The sequence below is a fragment of the Zosterops lateralis genome (assembly GCF_965231275.1).
Source record: "Zosterops lateralis genome assembly, chromosome: 20".
Classification (NCBI taxonomy): Eukaryota; Metazoa; Chordata; class Aves; order Passeriformes; family Zosteropidae; genus Zosterops; species Zosterops lateralis.
In genome coordinates, this window is record NC_139780.1 from 6,141,341 (window position 1) to 6,166,874 (window position 25,534).

A 25,534-nucleotide genomic window follows, 5' to 3' on the forward strand; every position below is an offset into this window, starting at 1 on the left:
TGTTTTGAATACTTGAAATTCTGCTCGCCTAAATAGTTATTCTATTTATCAATAGCTAATTTTATAGCATTGCATCTAGCTTGGTTGAGCTATTTAAAACCTTAGTTCCTTAGCATATGACTTAGTTTGCTAGTTCTTCCAGAATTACTGGCCAAGTATTATCACTTCCTTTAACTAGAGCACATTCACACATGGACCAATGTGCTCTCTGGGGTCTGCTTCAAACCTCTGTGTGGGTTAACTCTTCTCCAGGTCTTTTGTAAACATTGCTTTAACAATGCTTAAACCCCCAAAACTTAAACCCCCAAGCCATAAGTATTAACTCATTAAAAAAAAAACAACTTGAAACTGGTAGATGTTCTTAATGAATTATTCATAATACCATAGAGTCAATGCTGGACATGTTGGAGATGACTTTAGTGTTACTGAACAGAATTCCCAGAACACAATCATCATGTAATAGAACAAAGACTAGATCTTCATCTACTCTGAACTGTTACTTTTCACTAGTGTATTTCACTTTGTAAATGTGCTTATAGTCATAAAGAAAGACTGTCATTCTGGACTTTACTTAGCAGACACACCCTGAAACATCTTCAGTGAAGGGCTTTTTGTTCAGCTCTTAATAAGACTAACGACTAAGTAATCTTAAATTAAATTTCCCAATGCCTGAAGAAAAGTACTTACTTGTAATTGTCATCTTCTACAAACTTCTGGAGTTCCTCAATGTAACGGACAGACTTCAAATACTTTTGCACATGGGGAAGTGTTGTGAGATGATCTGTGGAGTGATAAAATAAACAAACCCATTAAATTTATGTAATCCAAAATTATTATTTTTTCAGGGTTTTTTTTTCTGGTTCTTATGATACCTTCATGGAAACAGAATTTGAACCTCCCTAAAAAATAAATCAGGCAGAAGTACTACTCTGACTCTAAAAAGGTATTAAAGACTTGATTGAGCAAAAGTGATGTTCTCAGTTGGTAAAGAAAATACAGATGCATTTTATCATCATGAAAGCTGGTGGACTTTGTAAGATGCTATCTCAGTGGTGGACAAAAAATATCTGCTGCAAAACCTTTATGAATTTTTTGTTCATTGTTCTGGGGAAAATCAAAGCCTGCAGCCATAGGCACTAGTGGTTCTCGTAAGTCCAAGAACTAAGGAGATTAAAAAGTTATTAAATAGTTAATTAATAATCACAACGTTGAATACCAAGAATGAAAGATACTAAGTTCAGAATTACAGAAAAACCTCTTGACATGTGGTGCGTAGACAGGAACATGCCCTATAGTCCCTAACTTCACTTTTGTGCTCTTGTAAGGGTAACTGTTTTAAAGGCACCCATTATCCCAGAATATTGTTTCAAGGCCATATTTTAATTTTCATCTTGATTTTAACAAAAGTACACAAAATTAATACATAGCACTGCAGGAAGCTATCAAAACTGTAAAAAGGAAAGGGTCAATGAAAAAATGAGGTTTCCTTGTCATCCAAAGTATTCAGAGACAAAATGAAACTCACAGTAAGAAAATGACACCCAAATAATCTAGCTATTCAGAATCATATGTTATTATGCCTAGTTCCCACCTTTAAATACTTTGAAATATCGAAGCTGACAAAAAAGGATAGGGGCTGGATACTTAAGCATACACAGCTAACATCTCACCTTGTTTTATCACAATCCAACAATTCTTTTTTTTTAAGCTTTCCAAAACTGCAGCTTTTGAATTTTCTGAATTTGATTGTTTAGCTGCTACTCAAGGCTCTTCAGCTTATTACATGCTTAAGCAATGAAAAGTCACGCTAAATCACCAAGATTAGTACACTGAGTATTCATTAAGACACCAAAACCAGCACATTTCTTGATATACAGCTTCACTAGCAGGCTAGAACTACAGAAATTATTTTTAGAGTAAAATCCTGTTAACAAAAACAAACAACTCCTTGTTTTCCTGACTTCATCCAGGAGCAACATACATGCAAAAGCTTAGCACAGCTGAACAACTGCTGTATAGACCAAAATATTTGTACTTCATTTTGTAAATGTATCACCAGGATGCTAACAACAAAATGATAACCAAATGAACACATTCCACACTCTAGACATCGTATCTACTGCAAAGTAAAGGGAAGATATTAAGATAATTCTCTCTAATTACCTCTGGTGGAAACAGTATATAAGCCAAATGCAATAGCTGCATTTGAAAGTATGTAATTTGTATGCCACATGTAACAGTAAACTCTACACAACCGCTGTTACAGCACTTAAAATTTAGAATACATGTTTATCTGACCAGTTTACTAGTAAGACTGAAGCTACACAGAACTGGAAGCTACACTACTTAGTAGTGTTCAAGTCTACCAACATCAGCCTCTTGTATTCCCTCAGGGCTAAAATCTGCTTCCACAATTTCACACTAAAGAAATTTTAGTTAAGACTTGATAGGTATAACAAAATTTACCAACCATAGTTGCAGGATACTTGCAGATCAGCTATTATTCGGAGAATATTGTTCATTTGATTGGATCTTTGTTCATTCTCCATTATGCTGTCTGAAGCAGGGTACGCAGAATCAATGTAGATTAAATCCAAGAGATAAATACCTGAAACAAACAAATCAATCAACAAATTGATCTAGCATTTCAAACAGAAACAGTGGCATAATTTTTAATTAATACAGCAGCCAGAAGCTGTTTAACCCCCACTGTGGTCTGGGCCCATTAAACAATGAAGAGAGAGCTTGGGATTTGCATTTTGAAAAATTCCATAATTACTGCTTGAGTTCTGTGACACCTCTTAAAAAACCAGAAAAGCTTAAGGACACTAAAAAAGGAGTGAGAGCTGCCCCAACCAGTGGTGCTGATAGTGGGGGGACACAATGCTGCTGGCTCCCATGACCAGAGAGCACTGCAATGCTTCCCACCAGTGTGGAAGATCTCCATTAACTTTTCTGCCCTGAGACTTAGGAACACTTTATGGAAATCTCTTGCAAGACTTTTTCTCACTTAAGCTGAGCTCGCCACATTGTCTCTTTCTTCAGATCTTGGCCATCTTGACCAGTATGTTGCTCATTGGATCATACTGTGTTATAACCAGCATTAAACAGACTGCAATACCTAATTTCTTTAGTTTTTTGCCTTATTCATTCATGCATTCTGGAAAAGCCTTACACTGCTTCAAGTTTGTCAAGGGCAGCAATACCTCCTGTTTCTTTGATTTTTTTCACTCTTGTGAAGATAAGCTACTAATCATACCAGTTTATGGTATCTCATACTAAATTTCACTTATACTAGAGAAACATAAACAGCACTTTTGCCCTGCTTTGTTTCCACATCTCAGTCTTACTTCGATTTTAGAGGGGGAAAAACAACCCAAATAATTATTTTCAGCTTTTCTGAACAAGGGCTTCAGCCACACTGGGAACTGCTTCGTGGATGATCCCACACACCTGAGAGATCCTAACACCTACACAAGGCCAGCATGGACCAGCCACCTTACACCTCAGAACGAGGGAAGAACTCCAATTTCCCTAGTATTAAAGTGGCTTTGTAGCAGTTTAGTGTAGCAGTTTAGTTTTTAGTGTTGAGCAAATCCTTAGGTTTTGCAATCCTAAGGTTTTGCAATGGCCTAGAGATCCTACCTAGACTGAGGTTCCATACAGCAGCTCTTCACTGTCCCCTCTTGTCAAGTGGCACATCAAAACGTAGTTAGGGTCACAGCTGTGAAAATTCTATTTGCTCACAGCCTCTACAGTGCAACATGCTTTATGGCGGCCTGAGTCAAGGCCACTTTCCAGCTATTCTGAACAAGTCTGAAGCTATTCGCATTGATATTAAAGGTATAAACACACTTCCACTCTGTAGCAGTGGTTGTAAGCATTTTTTCAGGACAAAGAATCTATTTTCCAGGACAACATACAGATGAGGACAAACAAGGTATACAAGTACCAAAAAGGACGAAGGGGTGCTAGCCTAGGCCCTGCAAATTCCAAATAAAGCTGTAAGGAAATAGGCATTTGGTAGGTAGTGGGGTGCAGGAAGAAAAAAACCCAAACGGATAGATACCAAAAAAATTAAACTGAGTGTAATATGCTAGAATATAAAAGAACACATTTTTTGTAATTACACATCAAGCTACACCTTTCCCATATTGTTCCTCTCCCTTGCTTCCTTTAAAGCAAAAAGGATAATTAGGTTTTTATGATTTTTTTAAAAAAAAATTGTGCAGTGATATTTTAAACTCTTCTCTATATATGATGTGATAGTAGGTATAGAGAAGAATCAGTTTATTTTGCACAGGGGAATGACAAAATTATTCCCTTCAGCAAAAGACTTCAAGACTGGTTTCTCAAAGGAAAGCCTCAGGGCTGCCTCATGCCAAAGCAAACACACAGCACTAGCTTTTCAAACTCTGGCTCACATTTGTGCTACTGTGCACTGAAAAAAGCTAGGATGTGAGGCCATCGGGATATTTTCCAGAGGGTGAGCTCATGGGCAGCTTCTTCCACAGGCAAGTATCATTTTCCAGTGATACTCACTTTTCTCCATTGTCACCAGAACTAATTTTGCAGCTGGATATTGTATGCAGACAACAGGGTTCATTAGCTAATGGTCCCATGGAAGTTACAACACATGCTAAGAAAAAGCCAAATAATCCAGGACTACATTTATTAATGAAAATCACTCTGTGTAAAGAGGATCAATTATTAAGTTGGCAGCCTGTAACACCAAGCTTTTAAACTTCTACTGGAGAGATCAAACCAAGCAGTAATATTAGTAACAGTTTAAAGACAGGAAAACATTAGTATAGCAAAAAAAGTGAACTTCAAATGTAGCAGTCGATGCCACCTGGATAGCACATTTTGAGTACTCCATCCACCAGACAACAATTTCCAAGGCCAAATTTTACTGAAAAAAAAAAATTATGGAGAACTGCAGTGTTCAGCAGGATGCATACTAAAGTCTGTATACTCATGTCTTGATTTGCAGTTAAGCTTCTCCTATTATTTTCTTTATTTGATACTCAAAGCTTCTGAGAAACTAGCACTGGGGCACATAAATAAGCATACTTCTGAGTTGATGGGTACTAACAAAGAGGTCTTAAAAAAGTATTCCCAAGCCTTCGAAAATCAGTGGTCATTCAGCTTCACTCAGTTCTGAAGAACCTGAGCTAGAGCATGTAAGCTTTAAAATGTTCATGAAAAACTACAATGTGCAATTTGTTTCTCATTAAGAAAGACTGACATAACATGCTATGGAAGACAAAACACTTTCAGTCCAGTAAATCACATGTACAAAGTTATACTAATGAGAAAAGCTGGGCAGGTATTACTTTAAATAGCAGTAATAGAAACAAGGAAAAATCTGTTTTTTAAGACATTTGCCTGCAAGTTAGAAAGCCTGGGTTCAAGTTTTCTGTTCTGTCACAGATTTCTTTGACCTGAGCAGCACCATCTATTCTTAACAATTCAGAATTTCAGATCTCTTTGGGGGTCTGTGACAATTTGTAGGTACAAGGTCTAATCCAAAACTTACAGAACCTAAAATTGTTTCACAAATATACGCTGTTGCAAAACTGATAATAAAAAAAATCTGTGTGGATAAAGACTAAAAACTTGCATCATTATCAAGTGTATCTTTTTACTTTGTAATTTTTAAACTTTTTTATTATGAATATAAAACGATACTGTAAAATAGTAGGGTTAACAAACCAAAAATTAGGCGGTTAAACAACACCACTACTGCATACTTGATATATACTTTCATGCATAGTGTTCTGTTAAGGGTCTGTGCAATTCTGCAAATGCAAGTAAGCTAGAAAACAGCTGATGTATGACATTTTTGTCAGCTAGACATTCACTACTTTGCAATAAAAAAAAAAATTAGCTGGTAAAGTATTACACACTAGCCTGGGGACTTTAATTTATTATTCTTAGGTAACATTTAACATTTTGATCAAGTATTATAATAAACTATCACATTTATTTGGTCAAATTTTACTATTCCTGTGAAAACCACAAACACATGCTGTAAAAGGAGGTAAAAAAAAAACAACCAAAAAAACAAAACGTTTAACGTTTTAATGAACAATTTAGTTCCCTACTTACAATCATGTACACTTCCAAAGATATTCACAGCCCCTGAATGCACATATGCTGCCATGCAACACAGATGCTTCGGCATAGAGCATTCCCTCAATACAGCAAGCAGGGCCAGCAAGATACACAGTAACTGGCACACATAACAGAAGAGAATCTATGGAAAGTAATTATTTTCCATTTTTGCCCCTCACAAATTGAATAATGATGCTGGTTTGATAGGAGAGCCAGAAGAGACAAGGATATGTTTCCAGTTTGTAGTCAACTATATTTATGAAAGTATTTTCCTACATACAGTAGTGTGGTTGTATTGCATTAAACAAAGCAAGGGACAGAGGGACAGTAACTTATCAATTAACTATGTGGTAGAGAGTCCAAATTACTACAGTCAGCAGTTTGTAAAACCAAAGACACCATTGTTAGGAGATTAGCTCATAGGCAAAAAAGCCAACTGCTTTGTGGTATCGCTGGTTTCAAGAAGACTGGATATTTTCCATGGATTAAGGGCTGGAAAAATTTTCTACAAAACCAAATGTATATACTGGTTAACCTTGGTAGGATTTGGAATACTCAAAAAAACCCTGAGGACAAACCTTTGCTAAGGCAACACCATGTGATTTGTAGCATACAGAAATCTATTCATTTTAAAATGTATCAAGAGAGACTTTACACATTTACGACACGGTCCCACGGATGGCCGTTAAGGCGATTACACAATTGTCACAGGAAAAAAAGCGAAAGGAATTGGGTTTGTTCAGCTCAGAGAAGGTGAAGGGGCAGGAAGGGAACCCAACTGCTCTTCCAGTACCTACAGAGCAGTCACAGGGAAGATGGAAATACTTTCTCCAGAGTGGTATCAACAGGTCAAGAAGTGACTGGGGGGGGGGGGCATTAATCTGCATATAGCAAATTTCTTCTCTGAGAATACACTTAAATATTGAAACAGGTTTCCCAGAGGAAGAGAGCAATTTCCCTTCCTGGAAATATGGCTTGACTGGATAACCTAATTTATGGCCCTGCTTTCCACTGAAGGTAGACCAGATGATCTCCAGGGCTCTTGTCAAGCCATAACTCTACTGTTCTACAACAAGTTTGATAAAAATGCTAGCCTATACCTGCATACCTATTACTTAAAGGAAGTTTGGAGTACAGCAGTTATATGGACTAATTTGCTGCAGCAGGAAGGCTCTATATGTACAAGCAGACAACGGACTCTGATTTTAGCTGTAAATAAAGAAGTACTTTAAGCAATCTCTTTTATCATGAGATATAAGCAAAAATTACCTTATAACAATGTAGAGCTAGAGAGGGCACCTTATTTTGACTCAATCCCCCTCAGCAACATCGACTAAGAAAATTAAATCTTGATATTGATCCCATGGTCTTTCCCGTGTATCCTCACCCTATTCAAGCACTGGAATTAATCATCCCACATTTGTCACTGCAGCAATGAAGCCTAATATAGAAAAACAGATCACTAAGTGCAGCAAAACCCAAGCAACTTTCAAACTAAGATACCAGTTTGTAAAAGAAAATGTTATCAAGAACTCAACTAGAATTACATTCAAGAAGTTGTACTGTGAATCATCTCTGACTGGTTCAAATCATTTTGTTATCCACTGAAACAGGCTAAAAAATTCTGAAGCTGTCTGGAGCATTCTACTTTCTACCAAACCTTTCCTCCTAAACAAATCAGATTTTCTCCAGAATACTGTCAAATATTTTTCTCATTTCTCCCCTAAAATCAGCCATTTCCCAATACTTTCCCCATGAATCAGGAAAAAATGCATTTAAGGAGATTAAATGCTTTAAGAGTGCTGCATTTCAACATTTTTAAACATATGCTATCCAATGTCAGAAAGCAGAAAATGCTTCAATAAAGACTATAGGAAAAAGGCAAAGGTACAATAGCTGTTTTCCAGATGTTGCTTCCCTTCAGCGGCAAGTGGTGGTTAGGGACTTCCTGAGACAGATCTTATGTAAACAATTCTGGGTTTAAGTCTGGGTGGTAATTTTTCTTTACAATGTTTTTTCTCTGGATCCATCCATTTTTTCTTTTTCCTGCTATTCCTACAAAAATACTTCTCCTTTCTTAACATTTGGGTTTGAAAGATCTCGTGACAAATGAATCTGACAATTGAACTGCACCCTGTCTGGAAAAACAATCTGTTTGATTTTTCAAAGCTTACTTTTTTAAGACTGGCCCATTCTTATCTCTTTCAGCTTACCTTGAATTTTTGATGACTCAAAGTTAATTTCTATGAGGAGATGTTTTATAGTATTTTCACTCCTTCTCAAAACCAAGTCTTTCAAACCACTCCTTGCCAACTACATCCCCTGAAGACAACTGTCAGACTTCACAGACAGACATAACTGGATGTTAGTATCTTTCTGCTAGTAGGATGTTTTATTCTCTAATCATAGACTTTAATGGAAGCTAATTGCCAAGATTCTCAGTATGAAAGACAAATCAACTCTGGAATCTTTTGCAAATCACATCGTTCAGCCTAAAGCCTGTTAAAAATCCAGTGAACTGAACTTCACAGTATTACAGATTCAAGGAAAAGGTATGCCCATTTGGTCCAAGCAGAATGCCCACACAAAGGCACATCCCGTTTTTCTCTTCAGTCCTCCCCAAAGAGCAAACACCTAAAGTTACCCAAACAACTCAGTTATGCTACAAATACCTGGAACATCCTAATAAAAGCTCCCTGTCATCTATCAAGTCGGCACAACTTTTCCCCTGTAGACAAAAGTGCAGCAGGTTGAAGAAATAAGCTTTGTCATACACTACTTGGAGCGACCCATACACAAAAAGCTTACAGGAACATGTTGTTTAGACAGCTTTTAAGAGACAAAAAAGCACAAAAAAGTATTTAATTAAAAGGTTGATCTGTGTAAAAATATGTTTCTTGTTCAGCAAAGACGATAGTCAAAGAAACAGAGTTTGGCTATTTTTGAATTTTCAAATATTTTATTTATTACGTAATTAGCTATAAGAGAATGCTAATGACTATAAAATACACTACAAGAGAAGTCTCTAGGCTCCTTTACTGAGTAAAAATTTTAGGCATTTAATTGCACTTATTTAAGTGCCCTAAAATCAATGGACCTGAACTATATGTTAAAGAGCTTAAAAGTGGTTATGGATACTTTATAAATATGGGCCTAAATAAACAGCCTCATCCTCAGGAAATAGTTTTTTTCCAGAACCTTGGTGCTGTGGGGTATAACTTCAAATTAGAAACCTGTATTTTCCTACAAAAGCAAAGAAGTTAAAGCTGTTCATTCTAAAATGAAAACTAAATACTCCACCCAAGTAGTAATATAGCTAGAGAATCACCTATCTAGCTCTGCAAGTAATTGGGAAAACTGATCAGGAAACGAGGACAGGAAACAACCACTCTGGTATCCTGAGGAACACTCATGGCAACCCACTCCCTGCTCTTCCTGCTCCCACATCCCTCCCTTGAGCAGCTCTGTGTATCCTGGGCTGAAAAAGCACCTTGGGAAGGAAGGAGTGTGAATCATACACATGTTGAAAGGAAGTTTAATGGGAATATTGCTAAATCTGACAAAATTTAACAGAATTATAACTTTTTGGTTCTATTAACCCAGCATTTTCAGTATAAAACTGGTACATTGGAAAAGCTGTGGACTGCTTTAATCTCAAGCATCCAGAATAAGCTCCTAACTAGCCCTGAAATGGTTGCTTTAGTCAGTGGGTCCTCTCTCTTTAGAACAGAATGAAATAAGCTTCTGAGTTAAAATAGAAAATAATAAACATAACAGTGAGTTGAATGAATCACTGGCCATAAAGGAAAGGTACAAAAACTTCAAAAGCTAAAGGCATACTGAATTGATAGTGTAATATAGTTAGACACAGGCTTTTTTCTGACATTCATTTTAATGATGGCAATAATTTATCATTATAATAACAACTACTTGTTCATATTTTAACTCAAACAGAACTAGTTTTAATACAGTATCTTTAAACTTCGTTATTTTTCCTCTAGTTAATTCAAGCACTCTCATATTGGTTTCCTCCAATTCTACAAACCCCAAATATCTTCAAAACTGACTGACAAATTGCAGACAAGCCCATTATTACAGTATATGGCTTTCTTATGATGTCAATGATATGCAGTGACTGAAACAACCATTTTGTTTCCTAAACTATAACAAAAAATCCCAAACATTTTTATGTTGCAAAGTTTAATTTTTAATTTTGCTAATTTCTTTGCAGGATTCCCAGCAAGTTATAAAGACAGATTTTACATTCATTCATTTGACAAATCTTTTTTAAACCCGGAGCTAACAGCTAATAACCAAAAACATTCTTCACACCGAGAGATCCATAACAGCAAATTTTTAGAGAGGTTCTAGGAAAATTGCAGGAATTCCCAGCATTCAAATGAGAAACAGGCGTTAAATCACCAGGACAAGTATGAAGAATCATTCAAAATGCACTGAGGTCCAGCCAAATAACGAATTCTCAATCTGCATTAGGATGTTTATGAGCTTGTTTGAATTTGGACAATTTTATTATCCATTATTTCTGCTTTCGAGCTGTTGCCTGACAGAGATGGCCTAGGAAGCGCTAAGAGAGGAGCCCCCAGCGCTGCACGGAGCGGGTCCGCCGGGTCTGAAGGGCCGGGGATGATCCTCCATCCCTCCATCCCCTCATCCCCCCACCCCTCCATCCCGCACCCCCAGCGCGGAGTGACGGGATCCCGGGGCAGGAAGTGCCCCCGACCCCGACATTTTGGGGCCGAGCCCCGAGCAGTGACACACCCTCACTCCCTGCCGCCCCATCTGACCGGGCGGCCCGGCCCTCTTCGCGGTCTCCCCGGTTTCGCCCCTAACCCCGGCCCTGGCGCTGTGTCGCAGCCCAAACTCAGCTCCCCCGGGGCCGGGCCCTGTCCCGCGCTGTGGGCGCGGAGGCTCCCCCGGGGCCGGGCCCTGTCCCGCGCTGTGGGCGCGGAGGCTCCGCCGGGGCCGGGCCCTGTCCCGCGCTGTGGGCGCGGAGGCTCCGCCGGGGCCGGGCCCTGTCCCGCGCTGTGGGCGCGGAGGCTCCGCCGGGGCGGCCGCAGCCCGAGGCTCCTCCCGGCGGCGCCGCGGCCCGGGGCGGGGGCAGCCCGCCCGTCCAACCAGCGGCCGGCAGCTCGGCCGCTTCGCCTTCTCTCCCCCGTCGCCGGCCGGGACAAGCCTGCCACAAAGAGCAGGGGTTCAAATGAGGCTGCTCCGGGCCGCCTGAAGGGACGGCGGGGAGCGCCCAGCGCCCCGCGGGAAGGCGCCGCTTCGGGCGGGGGGCGCAGCCCGGGCTGACGAGCCCACAACGGTCCTGGGGAAGAAAAAGGCAGAAGAGGAAAAAAGAATTGCGCTTCTCTCCCCAGGACGTCCCGTGTGGTCCCAGCACGGCACAGGCGGAGCGATGCCACCGCGGCCGGGCCGATGCTGAGGGGAGCGGCGGGGGAGCGGAGCGGAAGGCGAGGAGGGGACGCGGTAAGGAAAGGACGGGCAGAGCCCCGGGCAGAGCCGGGCGGGGGAGCGGGGCAGGGACGCCAGGAGGGGACGCGGTGAGGAAAGCACGGGCAGAGCCCCGGGCGCGGCGGGTCCCGCTGTGCGGAGCCACCCAGCCCATGGTGCTTATCAGAGCAGGGCTACTCCCTGAGAGAAAGCGGCGAGCCTGTTTTTTGACTTCAAAAAACCAAAAATACCCCTGAGGCCAAACAAAAATCCGTCACCTATTAAAATAAAAGTTGCAAAGAGAGCTTAGACATTACGTGCCAGGCAGTGAAGCCTTGATACTATTTTCAAGAATAGGATTTTTTTTTTTTTTTAAACTTGTTTATTTTTGCACGTAACTTTGATCTTCACACTTCTTTAAACTTGCCATCCAAGATTTTTTCTGGGACATACTATTTTCTAAAGGACTGTCTTAAAAATTACGAAACCTCCATTCAATCTTTTTTACACTCATGTCTGATTAGGGAAATACAAAACTTTCTGATATTTTAACAGTTTGTAAAGTAAATATTTGAAGTATTTCACAAAAAAAAATTTAAAAGAATCTAGCGTTTATGAGTACATTCATGTAGGCATCAAACTATTACACGATCTAACTGCTATTTTTCACCTGTAAAATGAGTCGCATTTATTAAAATATGAATCTGTTTAAAGGCTGTAGAGGACAATATGCACACATATGAGCACACAGAGTACTTTCTGGTAGTGATTGGATTAAGTGAAAATAAGGTGAGGCCGCTGTTAAGGGAAGCAACAACAAAAGCAGTGCTTTCTTTCAGTAATTACATTCCACATCTATGACAGAACTTTAGTAAAGCACAAAGAACAATCCACAAACAACTAAAATTCTTAGTAATCAAGAAGAAAATTTGTACTTCTTGTAACTAAAGAAGCTTTTGCCAAAACTTGAAGAAAGTTACATGGCAACAAAAGATACATAATCTGCAGTTTCTTGCAGCAACTGACAGTATTTCAAAACAAAAGTTCTCCAAGACCTCATGAAGACACTCTCGTTCTGAACTGTTGCTTTAGTCATCCATTCTCCTCATTAGAAAAAGTATTACCTTTTACAAAAACTGAACTTGTGCTTGAACTAAAATTTCAGTTTTAAGTGGGCAGAAAATCTGACAACACAAGTATTCTAACACAAGTATTCTAACACAAGTATCTTAAAGGAATTAATTGGTTAATGCCAGTGTGGCACTTCTTACAATGGAAATAAGTAACTAGTGGCAAAACTACAGAAGTGATTCCCTCCATAGTTTTGGAGTTAAATTTTTTCCATTTGGTTTAGTATTGTGTTTTCATAACTAACACTGCATGGTACTATGTGTCAGTCCTTTCCTACGGATTTACTTGAAAACTTTAGGCCCAACTTTAAAGTTTTTTTTCAATACATGTGTTGTACATATTACTATACTGTACTTTCACTGTGAACTGCTGTTTCCTTTTACAAAACAAAACTGACAAAATCACTATCTAGATTTTTCACAGCAATACTTTTCACCTAAAAGTCAAGATGTGAGTTTATTCTAAAAGAAACCGTGCAGCAGTGGGAGTCCCTCCTCTTAGAAAAGAGCAAACTTCATATTAAGTTTGAAGATTATCTTTGAGAGGTAAAAATTGACAGGATAAATTAACAAAATTCTATGGAAGAAAATGTGTGAAGGAGTAAAAACAGAGCATGAGCTCTAAGACAAGGGGCAGAGAGTAGGAAAGTGAGCAGATTCAAAAAATTCATGCTTGTCTTATCACAATGGTGTTGTGAAATCCAGATCATATTACTGGCTTGGTGCCTGGAACATGCCAGCTAACTGTAAGTCCAGAAACACTGGCTATCAAAGGATTCTGCAGAAGCAAAAACCTAAGATTTGTTTTAAAAAATGAAAAACCAAGCCTTCTGATTTTTTTATAGCAGGATTTTACATTTTCAACATCCTTGCTTCATTTGCTTTTATAATGCAATGAAAATGTAAAACTGGACTAATTTAAAAACACCTTTTAATATCAAAGATAAAAGCATTAAACAGTGAAGATGTCTTGCTGGCTGTTCATATTTCTTATTTAGAATGCACTGTTATCAAATTATGTATGAATTCACAATAAAATACAGCAGTTTATATTTTAGAGAATAAATAGTGCCATAGCTAACACCATGCCTTTGTGAACATGCCTGCCTTTATATGCCTCAGTTCCTGAGGACTCTGCACAGAAGATGGCATATCAGAGGTGTGGAAGAAAAGACAGCCCAGCAAAAGGATTCCTAGCCTCGTTTTATTAAATATGATCAGCACAAAAGAGCTGATTAACCCACAGAGCTGAATTTTGTAACAGTAGTTTAGCATAGCTGAATGAGCTCATCTGTATGTACGGTATCATTTTTTCTTCATAGTCAAAGCAACCACTTCAAAAAATGAGTGTTATCCTTTTTATATGTGTGTTTTTCACTATCTGGGTATTCTAAAAGGCTTTGATGTGTGAGAGTAATTACAGCGCATTCAGTTCTGGCACGCCGGAACTACACGAACTCTTAACAATCCAGCCTCTAGACTGTAAGCCCTTCCTCAGTCAGAGCAATTTTTAGAGATGGAAATAAATGCTGAGTGTTGGACCTTGCCTATCCACTTTTTAATTAAATGGAGGTCACCTATTACAAAAAACCCCAAACCCCTCCAAAAAACCCAACCCACACCACAAAAATAAAACCCTATACAGAAAATGGAGTGAAATATTAAAAGAAATTAACCCCCAGAATCCTGAAATTAACTTCTAAGGTATGTAATACTCCAGGAGCCTTTTTAGGAAGGCTGAGTGACAATGATTATTGTAAAAATAACAGTTGTTATCCCAAAAATACCATGACTTAAATGGAGAATCCTATTTTATTTTGACAGCCTCTGAACATTCTGCTTAAGAGCAAGTACATAGGAAACCTACTTCATCACCTTGTTTACAGTAATTATCATAGCCCAGTAAACTAGTAATGCCTCCTTAGTTCCTCAGCTGCAGCGTACAAGCCACTAAAGATCTTTTCTCACTTGTTAAAGTTTGCTGCTCTCTGCATCATATACCCGGCTCTCACTATCAGTTCAACAAACCAAACAGGTAGCCTTTTTTCTCATCTTTGCAGTAAACTCAACTACACTGCAATCCAAATAGTTATTCAAGTCCCCAGAAATGTTCTTGTTATAGCATCTGAGTTTTAGCACAGAAAATTGCCTTCTCTGTAAAGGAGTCTCCAAGGGTCGCCAGAGTGTCACGTATCACGTGTTCAAAAGCTGCCTTTCCATAGATCAAGGCATCACAATGTCACAGCTGTGTTTCTCTGGCTTTATTGCAGTTCACTATACATAGAAATGCAGCAGCAAGAAGCAATTCATTTGCTTTTACCTACTGTTATGGGATCTGTTATGTTCTGTATCTGTAGAAGTAACTCATAATAATGCAACTTAAGATAACAAAACTTCTATTCTGGTATGAAATCCAGGGAATTGTTTTTCACATTTGTCTTAGTTAAGGTTTTCCATACAAGATTCACACAGATTATTTTGCTTTTGTACTTTTCCAAAATGCTGCAGTCCACATGTCTTAAGTATCAAAACATTTCCTCCTTAAACTTATTTGTGATGTTAAGCAATACATAATAAAGTTAAGTGCTCAGTCACCATCCAGTAGTCTTCCCACTGTTTTAGGTCTACTTTTTGCAGGACACTGAAAAGCACAGGTATAAAAAGGATATCGTATAAACTCCTAGACACAAAATGCCAATCTCTCAATGGTTGAAAGATTCAACATTGCAAAACCATTTGAAATCTAGATGTGAGAGGGTCGACACTATATACTCAGGCTTTCATATACACATTTCTTTCTAGAGTAATAAGGCAAATGTCTCTTTTATGAACAAATTTCATTCAACAAAAACCAGCCACAGCATTGAAATGCTACTGGCAGCATTTTCAGATAAGCTTAATGATTCTATGATTGTTATATTATAAGTCATATTTTTCATCTGATGGAGACAGACCTTCATTTGTACACAGGCAAGATATTTCATAAAAACTGAAAGAGACAGTTAACCAGTCTCTTTAGTAAAAACAAGATCCTCCAAGGCATGGCATCAAACCCAACAAATAATGAAAAGACGTGTACAGCTTGGATTGTCCAATATGACGCATATTGTAGGTAGCTGAAACCCAAAAAGACCATAGTGCTGACATTGCTACCTTTAATGCTCCCTCTTAAGGCAAGCTAATTGGAAACAGAAATGAACATTTGCTGAACAGTAACATTTTCCACGTAGAAATATTTTTACCTTTATAATTTCAGGATCATGACAGTGATTAAACAATAGGTTGTGAAACATCAGTATAATTTTATATTGTAAAATACTAAAATCTTGAAGTACATAAATTTCGAGATATTAATAAAAATCAAAAGGCAACACATTTTGACTAATGAAAAGCTGCATATAAATAAGACAGAATACAGAACAGAAAAACCTTTTGAAGCAAAGCCAAACTAAGATTTTATTTGTGTTTTCTCTCTAAAGGACAGAAAAAGCAATCAAACGTGGAAACATCCAATATCCCTTTCAGAAAGTTTATTTCCTCTTCTGTCACCAGATCATGGAAACATCCTTATTCAGATAAACATTTAATGAGCAAACCACCTACTTCCAATTTTATACACAGACAGGCAAACATCCGGTATACAAGCCAAAATTTTAACTAAAGCACTTGTGCTGACTAAAGTATAAAGCTGCTACAGTTATATGCTCCACAACAATGCTGCCAAACATTTTCATACAAATGCAGTTATACTGGCAAAAGACAAACAAGAAAAATAAAGTATTTTGCCTGTATAAAAAGTCGAATATACTGCCAAGTAGGGTAGACATACACAAAACTGAGGTTTGGTGCATCTGCACTAGGGCAAGTTTGCCCCGAACTCACTTGCCACGAAAACTGCGTTTATGAGTACGTGTCCTGAACAGTCAGAATCTAGAAATGAAATAATGAAATTACTTCAATCTGATTAGAAGCTCCATTTGATGTTTAATCAAAATAATTTCTTTTTAAGTGTGCTTTGTTCACCTGTTGTTTGTTGGTATGCTTGTGTGTTAAAGTTTTATCCTCAGTATGCATGAGTACAAGAGACAGACAATGCTGTATATCCACTAATTAAGAAAATTTGTCCCAAATCTGCAAACGTGCTTTTAGGTTCAAAAGTCCACAGCTGCCAAGTGGAATTTTACACTGGGAACAAATATGGCCCTAGTAATATAGCTTCCTCCTAGTCCACTGCAGAAGAGCTACTGGCAGAGGTCAAGGGGAAGGGAGCCAGAGGAACAGGAAGAACTGAGTGACCAGCAAGCAACAGCAGCAGTCAAGTACAAAGAGTATCAGCAATTACTGAGCGCAGGAGAAAACTGAAGGTTAATGTCCTAGACATCAGATACGATCTTCCTCTCACCTGGGAAAGAATCCTAATGTCCTAAGAATCTGATGTTCTGCTACTCTAACAGGAAGGTATTAAAAAAAAAATTAAATCCTTCCTTAAAATTATTTATTTGGCTTCCCTCCCTACTTCTCAATTCTAGCAAGCTTTTTAGTCCCTGAAAGATTAATCATTAAGAGTTGTTCAAATGACCATCTGAACTTCATTTTAAACCACCTGCGGAAAGGAAGGAATGCCATTTATTCATGTAGTCCTTCACAATATGCAACAAAACACTTTTTTTTTTTTTTAGCCAAACAAATACAGCCAGTAAGATACTTAAAAATTTATCATATACAGACTGCAGGAAGGAGGATAGCTGATGACAGTATGGTTCTTGTTTCTATTTGTACTGGGGCATTCTCTAACCAATGTAATTTTCCTTCCACTTCTTTTTCTTATAAGAACTTGTTAGAAAAGGTGACATGCAGGCAAGATCATGACAGAGAAACATTTCAGTACGGTCTAATTATGGTGATGTCATTCAGTGGTGGCACTGGTCAAACCCTAGAATAGGCTTCCTAGAGAGGGGTCACCAACATGGTCAGGCAGTGGCACTAGAGGATCATTAAGCTGCTATGTTATAACGAGGCTGATGAACTCTGTCCCATTATTTTCTTACACAGTTCTTTAAAAAAAAACGGGAGAAAAACCTGTTAGATGTTGCTCTTTATGCAGCTTAGAAAAGTATGGGCACCCCAAAGCCATACTCAAAGATATGAGATGCTGTAACAATAGAAGTAAACTCAAAGGAAAAAAATAAATTTCTTTTCAGTGGTCACAATAAGTACAGGTTTAGAGGGAGAAAAAAGGATATTAAAATTCCAAAATAAAACTATTTTACACCTATATCCAAGAGACATTTGCAAAACCAGTCATCTGTGCAGGAACACGAGGCCTGGAAAACTGCCAGGTTTTCTAAGTGTGACCTGCTGTGCAAATGCTGATTATGCAAGTTAAAGCTGTCTGGGGTGAATTTATGTTCCCTGTTTTCCAGGGCTCCAAATAGCATTGCTTTACTTATAGAAACTGTGTCAAACTCTAGATTTTCATTCAACATGTTTTCAAGATTTTTGAAAAGTTCTGTACAGCACAACTCCTTTTTACTTGCAAAATGAAAATGAGTTTATTCCAAATAAGAAACTGAGGCAGGAGTATATAACCAAAAATTTTAAGAAGTATTAAGTCCTGCTCACTTTGTTTGAATCTTTTACAGAAACATCTATGGTTTATTTCACAAAACCAGAAAAATATGAATGACAACCGTATCTCTTCCCAGAATGAATAATAAAGGATGCATATCCATCATTAGCTTGAATTATTTTTTTTAATATCTTAAAAGTCAGCAGCTGCCTAGAATCACAGACCAGTTTAGATTGGATGAGACCTTATCTTCATCTTACAGAGCAAGTCTAGTTTCAACATTAGATCAGACTGCTCATAGCCTTACCTAAATCAAAACTTCATGTATTTCCAGGAATGGAGATTCTACCACCTATTTAGGTCCTCAGTCACCCACACAATGAAGTTCATTTTTTTAAAAAACTCAATTTTTTTCTTGAGGTAATTTGTATCCACCATATACTTTGACTGTGAACTTCCAAAAAGAATTTATCTTCCTTACAAACACCCATTACGTAGTTGAACATGTCTTTCTTTACCTTCTCACCTCGAGGCTACACAGACTTCACTCTTCTGCTTCTCCTCATTCATGTCTGCCAGCCTCCAGTTACCCATGCTGGGTGTACTCAGCTGGACTCGCTCCAGTATCTCACAACTGTTACTATCACCATTTCATGTAGTTTAAAAAAATTATTGTACTAAAGATGACCAAACAGTAAGGTAATAGATACTTTAACGCTGAATACATTTTTTTACACTTTTTTGAATACTTTTACTTAAATACATTTACATGACTATTAAAAATCAACAACAAAAATGTTTTAGAAATACATGACATCAAAGTGCTGTTCAGGTAGCTAATTAAGAGAGTGGTTTGTGACATGAGTATTTCCGGCAGCAGTGACAATGCTAAGCCCATGTTTCCAAGTCTACTGTTGCCTACAAAGTTCTGGTATTGACTTATTTTTTTGAGAGATTTTGAAGGCCTCAGCTGTCCACCTTGAATATGAATCTGCATGGAGAACTGAGTTAGGGTAATTTCACTAAAGGGCAACTGTTGCAGTATGCCAGCAGACACTGCCAGCTGATTTAGATCACCATCCATCGTCACTGTCCACCAATATTCAGCTATTTTTCCCTTTCAAGAAGGGACTCTGAAGTGAGATGACTAGGCTGAGAGTCACAGGAAATGTTTCAGTTGTAAATTCTACTAGTCTAGAAAAAAACCCCAGATTTTACAGCCTATAATATCCGAGTAGTAGCATTTTTAACTTAAGGACCAATGTAAAGTAAGTTTTTCCTTTTTTCTTTTTAAGCAATGGAGGTTCAATACTGCTGAATAAAGGAAAATTGTTACGTGGCACCTAAGCTGAATCTCTTGCAATATATATCTGCAGTTACAAAATACTGCAAATTAACTGTGATATTTTTAGAACTTTTAGTAGCATTAATACACATATTAACTTACATTCTGTTTATATTTAATGGTTGTATTTGTAACTGTAAGAAATGGAAAGTATAATTAAAATTTAAATGAAAATGCCAATCTTGGAAATTTTTGTGGTACTTGCATGGAAGAAAGGACTCTTCAAATCCTTGTATTTATTGCTTACATTCTTGGCAGGCTTTAGCTGAACTAGCAACTATTAACTATAGTTCTGACCACAGAAAGATAGAACTAATCCCCATTATGTCCACTTTAGTCAACAGAAGTTGATGCTGGTCAACAAAAATACTTCATTTGCACACACAGTTACTATTTACTATTTTGTAAGTTTTACAAGAGATTATAATTTCTAAATCCACAGATTTCCCACTTGTTACTTACTGTTAAATTTGTTTTCAAACAGATTCTAAGAAGTTCATTGCAGAAGAATATTTGACCAGAACTAGAGGATCATGATGACAACAAGATTCATCTGTTTAATGCTAGTAACTGTTGTGGGAGTTACTACAAGTGAAACACAGGAATTTGAAGGCAATGACAACGAAAAGGCTCAAGAATTCATTTATATGAACAGATACAAGCGTTCCAGTGACACACAGGACAAATGCACTTACACCTTTATTGTACCTCAGCAGAGAGTGACAGGTGCCATTTGTGTTAATTCTAAGGAGCCTGAAATTCTACTTGAAAACAGAGTAAATAAACAAGAATTACAGTTACTTAACAATGAACTTCTTAAACAAAAAAGACAAATAGAAACTCTCCAGCAACTGGTAGAGGTGGATGGTGGAATTGTTAATGAAGTTAAACTCCTAAGAAAAGAGAGCAGAAATATGAATTCTCGTGTCACACAACTCTACATGCAGCTATTACATGAAATTATCCGAAAACGTGATAATGCCTTAGAACTTTCTCAACTTGAAAATAAGATTTTGAACCAAACTGCAGACATGTTGCAGCTTGCAAACAAATACAAAGACTTAGAGCACAAGTATCAACATTTGATGTCAATTGCCAATAATCAGACAATAATAATTGCCCAGCTGGAAGAACATTGTCAAAGAATGCCATCCATAAAGCCACTGCCACAAACTCCACAACCACCTATTAAAGTGTACCAGCCTCCTACTTACAATCGCATTAATAACCAGATATCTACTAATGAGATTCAGAGTGATCAGAACTTAAAGGTTCTGCCACCTACCTTACCTACCATGCCTGCAGTTACTAGTATTCCAACTTCAACTGATAAACCATCTGGTAAGTAATATCATTGATACATTTACATTAGTTTATGCTAATATGAACTGGGCAACATTTTATTTGTAATATCAAAAATGACATCAGAATTTATTTAGCTAGTGAATTTTACATACGTGCTGTAGTAGAAACACAGAAAGCAAGCAAAAAAATTGTGAATGTCTAAGACAAACACACTATCCCCACAGATTTTTCTCATGTTACTTTGCCAAGACAAACCCATCATTTGTATTACATGTGTGAGATAAAGGACTTTCAGAAAAATCTTACTAATCTAAATCTTACTTATCTTTGCTCAACACTGAACTGCTACAATTCATGACATCTGAAGTTTGACACTGTGTAAACATGTGAAGTTATTACAAATTTGTTGGTCTAACATCTGATAATGTGCTTGTGTAATTAAAAAAGGAATAAGTATCTGCTCTGTACTTTATATGGGGCACTTGTGCTCTAGACAGGAGCAAAAGGAAGCAAGTGGTGGAATAGTAAGGGGATATGATACAGCCCTTATTAAGAGTCTTAGGAGTTCTGCCACAAGCATTATTTGGTGATGTGGAATCACATTCGAGATCAACTGATTTAAGTGGTTACAAAATAACAAGTAAATAATAATTAGTTTCACCTGTGGTCCCACATTTGTAAAAACACCAAACCCAGAACAGTTCAGTTATGTGTTCCATACAAGAAAGGTTTCCTCTTCGTTGTGTGGACAACACATACCTTCTTCAGAAAAAAGGTAGTCACAGATCTCTGAACTCAGAGCTAACTGGACTAGAGTATTGCAGAGGAACTACACTCAATATATTTCATGGCTATTTGCAAAACATTCCAAAGGACATCAATAAACTTTTTAGGATTATCAAATAATGCAACTGCCACATGTTAAAAAACAAACCAAACCAAATGACCCCCATATTGTTTTTCCATGGAAATACAAAAAAAAAAAAAAACCAAACAACAAACTTGAGCAAGTATGAGTCTCTTAAGTCTTTAAGTCTCTAAAACATTTTGTCTCTAAAACATTTAAGTCTCTAAAACATAAAACATATTTTCACAGTATTGCCAAAGACAGTGCACCAAAGCCTGTACCTGTGGCATGCAAAACCTCTGCCAGAAATATCGTGATTCTGATACACTATGTAAGGAAAAATTCTCAGAAGAAAGTCAGGTCTACTACAACTCCTTTGGAACAATACACCATGGCCTCTCTAATAATTGCATTTTTACTTCAAACTCAAAGTAGGTTCAAGCTTGGGATAGTATTCCCCTATCTTTCTGGAAGTGAGATACTTCTCCCCTTTACTCCCTTACACTCTTTGTAAACTTGTTAATTGGTCCACATCCTCCATGTGCTTTCAAGTCCTCAAACTGGAGCTGAGGATTTACTATCAAACAGCAGAACAGAAAAGTTACTTCAGGTGCACAGTACTTTTGCTGATCTATCCTCATACATTTTCCCACTTTTGAAAAGTAAAACACTAATTATTCTGAACCAGTCTGCAACCCTGTAGAACTCCCAGAACTGTCTGAAAACACTTGGTGGATACTCATCCTTTGATAACAGGAAAAACAAATATGCTATTCAGTGAAACCAATCTAGTATAAAAAGCTACCAACTCAAATACTGCCCTGCATTAAAGAAATGCTCAACTGCCGTTTGAAGCAGAACCTTTCTGTTTTGACACAGGGCCCTGGAGAGACTGTCTACAAGCGCTGGAAGATGGCCATGACACAAGCTCCATCTATCTTGTAAAACCAGAAAACACAAACCAGCTGATGCAGGTCTGGTGTGACCAACGGCATGACCCAGGTGGCTGGACCGTCATTCAGAGACGGCTGGATGGCTCTGTCAACTTTTTCAGGAACTGGGAGACATACAAGGTTAGGACAAGAGAGCTGATTAATGTGTGCCACCCTCTAAAACTAACTGATGAAGTTAATTTAAAGGTGATTTTAGAGTCTGGCCAAGAGCCTACTTGAAAAAGAACTTGTTTGTTTACCCTTCCAGAAGAGGAAGTCTGTAAAATAAGTCACAGCAGTTTTCTACTTAAGAATACACTCGGATTTACCACTAACACAGATGCAGGATATTAACATGCTTCTCTTGCTTCCTTTACAGCAAGGATTTGGTAATATAGATGGAGAATATTGGCTTGGATTAGAAAACATTTATTGGTTAACAAATCAAGGCAACTACAAACTGCTCATAACAATGGAAGACTGGTCAGGTCGAAAAGTATTTGCTGAGTATGCCAGCTTCAGACTGGAGCCTGAGAGTGAGTACTACAAGCTGAGACTGGGACGTTACAACGGCAACGCAGGAGATTCTTTCACTTGGCACAACGGCAAACAGTTCACCACGCTAGACCGGGACCACGATGTATATACAGGTAGGAGGTCCCTCTCAGCTGCCTTGCCATTTTTGCCTTTACATCCCTGTCCCTGCCTTTTTTTATCTCTTTTCTTGGAAAAAGGAAAAATACTTATGGTCATGCATTAAAAACAAAACAAACCCCTAAAGTTTAAAAAAAAAATCTGCACTTATAAAGGGATTTGTCAATTAGTACCTTATGAAGTACTGATCTGTCAACCCTTATACACAGTAACACCAAAACTGAAAGCTTTTACACTGGACAAGGGTCTGTAAAATATGCTGTGAAGGGTTATTTGACACAGTAACACACACTGATTTTCAGGCAAGAGAAAATAACAAGGATTCTATCTGTAGAACCTAACTATGTAGCTGGTTCCTGAAGAAGCTTAAGTTCACTTTGTGCCACAGGATATCTACCTGTTAAACATAGTTACTAAAAGAAGGCCCAGAACAACCAAAAATCAATGAAGTGTTGTATTTAGCTTGCTTGCTTTAAGATTTTTCATTTATTTCTCAGCCTGAACTGGAGCCTTCTTTTGCAGGTAACTGTGCTCATTACCAGAAGGGAGGATGGTGGTACAATGCATGTGCTCACTCAAATCTCAATGGAGTCTGGTATCGTGGAGGACACTACCGCAGTCGATATCAGGATGGTGTTTACTGGGCTGAATTCCGGGGAGGATCATATTCACTAAAGAAAGTTGTTATGATGATAAGACCTAACCCTAACACATTTCACTGAAGTAACTCTTCTCTTGGTTTGCTTTTCTGTTCTTAAGATCACAAAAAGCTATGATGTTATTACCTGAAATTATCTTTTCAGAAATGAGGAATGTAAGATACTGTACATTTATTGATAAAATATGAGGGCTTGTATATTATATTTTCAAGAATCATCCCAGGAAAAATAGCTGAAGAAAACTAACTGTAATAACATTCAGAACACCTCTTGGTACTATTAAAACTTGCAGTTTAGATGAAAACTGTAGATAAACTTCCTGGGGTTTATTCCCTGTAAATTAAGTTTGGATAATAAAAATATTGCCACCTCATTTAAGTATTTTTGTATGTTATGTATAAATATTCTCAAATACAGGAAATATTACAAACTGTACAGGAAGAGTTTTATTATTATTATCATTGTTGTTATTTTAAGCAATCATTTGACACAGGAATCATATCCTTTGAACTATGTAGCTTGTATATGTACATTAGTGTGATGATTATGTAATCTTTGTTAACTACCATGAATAAAGTTAGCACTATATAACTCTGTTTTGAAAGCAGATACTCGAGCTGTTATTCTCCTGATAAATCTGGCCTTTTCCCTTCACTATGGCCATTTAAATAAGCTCCTATAAAAATTCAACATTAATTCAAATATTTTAGATTAAAAACACAAATTATTTTTCATACCAAAATGAAGTAGCTACTTGCATATGGAAATGAATTCAGATTTATACAAGTATTATGTGCTCTACAGCCAAGATGTTATACTACACAACTGTTATAGTATTTTGTACCTGACTTCAGTGATTACGTGCTGTGTAGCCTCTGTAATCAGAAATGGCTGGATATAAATTAAAGAGTCTATCCAACTTTGCAGGCAAATGATGGATACCAATTTATAAGCTATTTAATAGCCTTAGCCTTTAGTTAAAAATTATATAAAGAACTTATCATTAGCAAAAAAGTTATTTTAAACATATTTCACAATTGTAACATTACTATCAAATTATTAAATAGATTTACTCATTTATATTTAGAGGTCAGTCACACTTATGAAATACAGACTGGCATAATTCTAATATTCTTCTCATATAAGTTTCTCTAAGAGATTGTTAACAGACCCATTACAAAACAGTGGCTACTACAAAAAACACAAGTTAAAGAATGCATAAAGGAGGCAGAGTAAAAGCCTCTAGAAGTTCAACATTTTTTGGTCAGCCTGTATGCCAGTGTTTGTGTGTGTGTGTTTGCATACTTTTCCCTTATTACCTCATCACATCTCTACCACAGTATGATGTGTGATGTAGCATGTGTTGTATATAACTGAAAGTAGGGTTTTTAATATATTAGATTACCTCTGTAATATTGTAATCCTTAATAAAGTACAAATGTTATTTTGATATGTTCAGATTTCATCTTCTTGTAGTTCAAAATACTTCCCATTAGTCGGCCTCTGATTCAAACAAACTCTG

The 25,534-nt window shown here is 37.5% G+C and overlaps 2 protein-coding genes across 9 annotated transcripts in view; one reads left to right on the top strand and one right to left on the bottom strand.

Moving 5' to 3' along the window:
• Positions 1 to 25,534, bottom strand: part of RALGPS1 (Ral GEF with PH domain and SH3 binding motif 1) — a 66,585-nt gene that overhangs the window by 20,363 nt on the left and 20,688 nt on the right. For all 6 annotated transcript variants that reach the window (XR_014591467.1, XM_083876069.1, XM_083876068.1 and 3 more), the window contains exons 12-13: positions 2,471 to 2,608; positions 688 to 781 (exon numbers count right to left, since the gene is read on the bottom strand). Coding sequence is in view for 5 of the 6 variants with exons in the window: in XM_083876069.1 (XP_083732195.1) it covers positions 688 to 781; positions 2,471 to 2,608 (232 nt within the window). In the remaining variant the exon portion in view is untranslated. The remainder of the gene's footprint in view (positions 1 to 687; positions 782 to 2,470; positions 2,609 to 25,534) is intronic.
• Positions 11,317 to 25,462, top strand: ANGPTL2 (angiopoietin like 2). Of its 3 annotated transcripts, none has more exons than XM_083876072.1 (5): positions 11,317 to 11,607; positions 20,100 to 20,956; positions 22,647 to 22,840; positions 23,079 to 23,349; positions 23,876 to 25,462. In XM_083876072.1, exons 2-5 carry the CDS (start codon positions 20,149 to 20,151, stop codon positions 24,073 to 24,075), a joined length of 1,473 nt encoding a protein of 490 aa, XP_083732198.1. In that variant the 5' UTR covers positions 11,317 to 11,607; positions 20,100 to 20,148; the 3' UTR covers positions 24,076 to 25,462. The 3 variants fall into 3 exon arrangements, with proteins under 3 accessions (XP_083732198.1, XP_083732199.1, XP_083732200.1); XM_083876073.1 differs by lacking the exon at positions 11,317 to 11,607 and adding an exon at positions 11,669 to 11,681; XM_083876074.1 differs by lacking the exon at positions 11,317 to 11,607 and adding an exon at positions 16,653 to 17,159.